General features: G+C 36.5%; 1 protein-coding gene across 1 annotated transcript; it reads left to right on the forward strand.

Moving 5' to 3' along the window:
• Positions 1-4,408: 4,408 nt before the first annotated feature.
• Positions 4,409-5,397, forward strand: LOC106148663 (translation initiation factor IF-2-like; the record flags this gene model as incomplete). The annotated part of the gene is given in 2 exon segments (XM_013514934.1): positions 4,409-4,639; positions 5,068-5,397. Coding segments are annotated over 2 exon segments (561 nt in total), but the record flags the coding sequence as incomplete, so codon positions are not given.

Genomic DNA, 5,397 nt, shown 5'->3' on the forward strand with positions numbered 1-5,397 from the left:
GTTAAATTCAAAACAGGAAGTCATGTGTTCTTCCTTTAGATGCCTACCTTGTAAGGCTGACTTATCTCCCCCTACTGGTAGTAGTATAATTCTCATGTAAGGGTATGTAGTGCTATACTGAAAATTTCAGGATGAATAGCTTTGGCTTCAAAATTCAAAGAGATGTTTATGTTATTCTCTAGTAAATTTTGTACATAGCTAATGTTTTAACAAAGCCAGAACTTACGTATCTATCATTGAAAGGTCCTGGCTAACATTTCTGAAAAACAAAGTATTTATTAATGCTCCCTTAAATAGACTTCATAACAGTACAGTACTAAAATCTACACATAGCAAATAAAGTGAAACAGTAAGAAATCTTTAAATTTTATTAAAACATTTCAGAATCATATAATCCTTTATTTTTAGGTTTTTAAAATTCTATTCATACAATATGTCTTCCCTTTTAATTTTGTACACAAGTCTGTCGTTTTTCTTTTCAAGTCCTGTATACAATTTTAAGTACATTTATTTAAATATATAGAATAAATGAAATGGCAAGTGAGAGTTAACACTTAAATTATATACTTTGGCTACAGCAAAAAACTTCACTGAAAGTTTATGAGTTTTTTTGTGGGAGAAGTTATATTTTTAAGGAGTAACTTGTTCTTATAAATTACTCTGTAAAAGATGGCCATTTGCTTTGCTCTCCTACAACTAATTAATAAACACTTGTCTTAAAATTGAAGGGAAGCCGAGAGGAGAAACAAACTGTTGCTTCACATTTATTATTTTGCTGTATCTGAAATATTAGAAAATATGCTCCAACAGATCAACAATAATCATAATCTAAATATAACAAATTTAAATCTACTAGGAAAGTAATTTCTCCTAACTTTAATCATCTTTGACATTTTACCAACATACATTCTGTCCTAGATTACCTTTTTGAAACCAGTATCAAATCTAAAATACCCTGGTGCCTCCTCTAAAATCCACTATTATATAGGCAATCAGAAATTTCTAACCTCCTTTTTCCATTTTCTAAGATGGAGGTAAAGAAACACTTGCGCTGTAGATTAAAAAACAACAACACTTTTTTGCCTATAATTCACAGTAAGAAATATATTTTAAGGTAACTCAGCACACATAGCACACACATAAACAAAATGTTTATTTGAAATTGTATCTTTACCATATGTGATGTACTCAGATTTTTTATTTTCTGTATTTTAAATACAAAATGCTAGAAAACCCACTAAATTAATTTCATGATGTATGATACGTAACAATACTGATCTACAGCAGATGCTTTGACAAGTTGATGTGAAAGATCAGTTAAAATGAGCATCATAAGCTTCCTTCATACCAACTGTAGATCTTTTAAGTTTTTAATAAATTTTGTATTAAAACTATTTTCGAACTGATGTTTGTCTAGAACAATTCAGTATTAAAATACATGTACAGTTTAACTTTCTGGTTCAGATCCAGCATATGTGTAGGTTCCATGAAGATTAGGCTATCATGAAGATTTATGGCCTTAAATAACTTTATATTGAAATCATATTTCAGAAATGCGTTTCATTGAGGGTCCTACCCTATGCCTTGCTCACTGAAACTTGTATAACATGTAGCTGGTTACTCTGACTTAGAAACATGAGGCATGCTAAAACAAACAAATATAGTTAAGTCACTGGGTTATAAATGAATAGCATTGTTAAAATCTATAAATGTAGAGAAAAGTCTTAATTATAGGTCAGAAGGATTAATAAAAGGATAAAGCTTATTCTGTTTGTTTGAGACAGAGTCTCACTATGTAATATAGGCTGGGCTTGAACTCACTTATGTAGCCAGACTCAAACTGAGGATGATTCTCTCACCTCAGCCTTCTGAGTGCTGGGTTTACAGGTGTATGGTACCATACCCGGCATTAAAGCTTATACTTGAAGACCAGAATAGGCCAAAATGAATAAAGACCGTCACAGAAGGAAAAAAAAATAATTTCTAGACTCTAAATAAAAATGGACCAAACATGTTGAGTAAGCCTCATAACCACTATTGCAAATTTGATTACTTACTTTAAAAAACTTGAAACAGGAACATACTTACAGACTGTTAAATCATCTGATAACTGTACAATTCCGATCTCAAAATCAGCATCACTAACTCATCAATGTTTTAATCTTAAAGGTAACCTAATTATCCTAAACATTAAATAATTTTGATAGTCTAAAACTTATAAAACATTCATACAATATCTTTTTTCATGCAATATCTTTTACTTGTTTTTTTCTATCCTTTAAAACTTGCTTCCTATTAAAGATAATTTTATCACTAACAAGGATGAGTAACAAGTATAGTGGGATGATTTTCTAAGTTTTTTTTTAAATTCCCATCACTGTATGGTAAATTGCATTTATCTTTAAGATAAATACTCTTCAATAAAGAATTCATAATGTGTCAGTTTGTACTAATTTTTGCAATGGTATTTAGTACAGGTAGTTAATATTTAAAATCCATTTAAAATTTATATTAAACCTGCAGTTTACGGTCCAAAACTACATATGAGAATATCCAAAAATACACTCAGCAAATAAAACTGAATCCTGCAACTCATTCCTTAAAGCAAGGAGGCAATCTTAGGTCTTATTAAAGATTTATTGGGCTACCTTCCAAACAAAAATTGACAAGGATATAACAATGAAATATAAGGCTACTAAAAGTCAACTGATTTTGGACATAAGAGTTTTAAAAGTGTAAGAGTGAAACAAATTGATAGTGTTAGTGACAACAAGCAAAAAAGAGAAAAAGACAAAATCAAGAAAACGTGACTATTAATTGATTCTATGTAAGATCTCAATTTGGCCTACATTTTGCCTAAATTTAAAATTTAGGCAAGGAAAATATTGATTTAATGGGGAAATACTGATATGCATTGGAACAGTGTATACTGGAGGGAAAAACTGGTATGAACCATATTCAAATTAAAGCCCTTATAAAAAGTTACCTTGTCTGTTTTCATTATTTTATATGAAATGCCTAACATTAAACTAATTAGCACCTAGTAAGTTCTCAATATGTATTTAAGTGAGGGAAGAAACTAAATATTTAAATTTTAAATTAAAAATGAACTTCTGCAGTAATGCCAGGACTTTCTCCACCATAGTCTACCAGCTACAGTTCCTTAGACATACAAAATTACTAGTTCACCAGTAACATTTAAGTATACAGGAAGATAATTATCCTTTCATAAGCAAACTGAAATGTTATTATTTTGAAAGACAACAATATATTCTGAGAGATCTGTGTTACTTAATCTGTTCTTAAGATTAATGAGTAAACCTGTAATAAATAGAATACTGATTTACTAAACAATGTTTAATTGTTATTAGTGGTTTTAAAATATCAAGACTTTTTTGTGCAAAAATTCAGTAAATGAAATATGAAAATGTGAAATAGCATAACATGCCAAAGGGTAAGTGTATAGCTTGTAATGTACTGGTGTATTTACTTATTTAATTTAAAAGAATACTTTGCCAGCCACCAGGAAATACTTCTTTCCTTCGTTTTATAGTTTTTAAAAATATTTTTAAATTATTGGTACACCACGTGTTGTCATAAGGGAGATAAATGTAAAGAAACAGCAAACCAAACGGTGAATTAAAAGAGCTACACTAAGCTTGATCTCAGCTTTCACTGAACCTTTTCTTCAGAAGAAAACTGTAAAAATAAATCTAGCTTTTGCTTTGCCTGACAGCATAACTGAGTAATCAGAGTAGCCTTATGCAGCCCTATATGTAAGGCCTCCTCGCTCTAGACACAAACACATTTGAATCCCTGTGCCTACTACACTACACAGTTTGTGCACAATAGGGTGAACGAATTTTCCCAGAGGTGTTCGATTTGGGCAAAGCCAACCAAATTCTCGGACTCCAGTTCACTGAAAATAACACGCAAACGTGTATTTGGGAAGAGGACTGGATGAAGAAAGCAAAATGATTCATTCTACTATGGATACGATCATATGATCCACTAAACTACTGCACTCCAGCTTGCTCTTTTTTAGAAACCTAAAAGCAAAAAATATCACCAGTTCGTGAGCTTTCAAATGTCTACAAATGATCTTTTTTCCAGATCAACAAAGTTGCATTTTTCCAGTTTTCACCACCTTTCATAAAGCTGTCTATAGCATATAAATATGTTAGGCATACTTAAGCACATATTAAAAAGACTTCAGAAACAGAGGTGAGGGTGTCACCACACCTACCTTATGGTATTGTTCTAGCCTAGCCGCTGGACAGAACACCAGCAGAAAAAAACCCAACCTTTGTCCTCCTGGAGTTTACATTCTACTGGGGAAGGAGAAAAGGATAAGAAAGGTGGAATATCCAAGGGATAAACCAGGGAATTTGCAGTTTAAATGGTAGCCATGCAAAGAAACACCGACCTCACATTTGAGCAAAACTCCAGAAAGATGAGGGCGAGAGCCCTACCAATACTTGGGGAAGGAGCCCGGCAGAGCCCTGACCCCTCACCCCCTCACCCCCTCACCCCGGCCCCTCTGGGCAACGTCACGGCTCTGGCTTTTACCCACTCGGGTCGCGATAGGAACCCAAGGCAGGGTCCTCAGCAAAGGAGTGACAAGGTCTTCGCCCCTTCGGTGATTTCTGGGGCAAGGGAATAACATGTAGGCAAGTTTTCCCATAGTTTTAGCACACTGGTACACGCATATGCACAGTACAATTAAGGCTGACTAAAAGAACACAAACTTCGGCCTGTCTGAATATAACCTGCTTACTTACTGCACCTTTTACCTGTAGGAAGCCCCCTTCTCATTTACACAAATAAACCTTAGAGAACCGGGAACCACTGCAACCACTCCCTCGTTTTACAGGGAGCGACTACAGGGCTTGATACAGTACGTATCTCAGTTTGTACTCCAGCCTGGTCCGGCGCCTCGACTCCAACGCCCAGAGGGAGCGCAGCTCACGGCTCCACCCACACCCGGACGCGGGCGCCGAACTCGGCTCCGCCGCAGCCGCTCCTCGCTCGCACAGCGTCGCCTACAGGCCTCATCCAGACTGTTAGGGAGGAATCAAATCCACCGCCAGCAGAAGCAAGTCCAGCAGCGAGCGCCCGTCTCCAGAAATAAATGCATCACAAGCACGACTGATTCCAACTCAGTGCGGCTGGGCGTCATCTTCACCTCGCGGGGCTGTGCTCCCCCTCCGCAGCGACGACACGCAGACAGGCGTGAAGTCCGGCTCTCAAAAGGAGAAAGGTGCACGATACATCCATCCACCCGGGGGGCACACACTTCAGGAATGCCCCGTCGCCGTCGCTTCGCCCGCGTCCTCGGCGTGGCCGCCCGCAGCGGGGCTCCCCGAGGCTGAGGACGGCGCGCGGGGACTCCGAGCG

This window comes from Chinchilla lanigera, unplaced genomic scaffold (genome assembly GCF_000276665.1).
Source record: "Chinchilla lanigera isolate Chin_1 unplaced genomic scaffold, ChiLan1.0 scaffold00025, whole genome shotgun sequence".
NCBI lineage: Eukaryota > Metazoa > Chordata > Mammalia > Rodentia > Chinchillidae > Chinchilla > Chinchilla lanigera.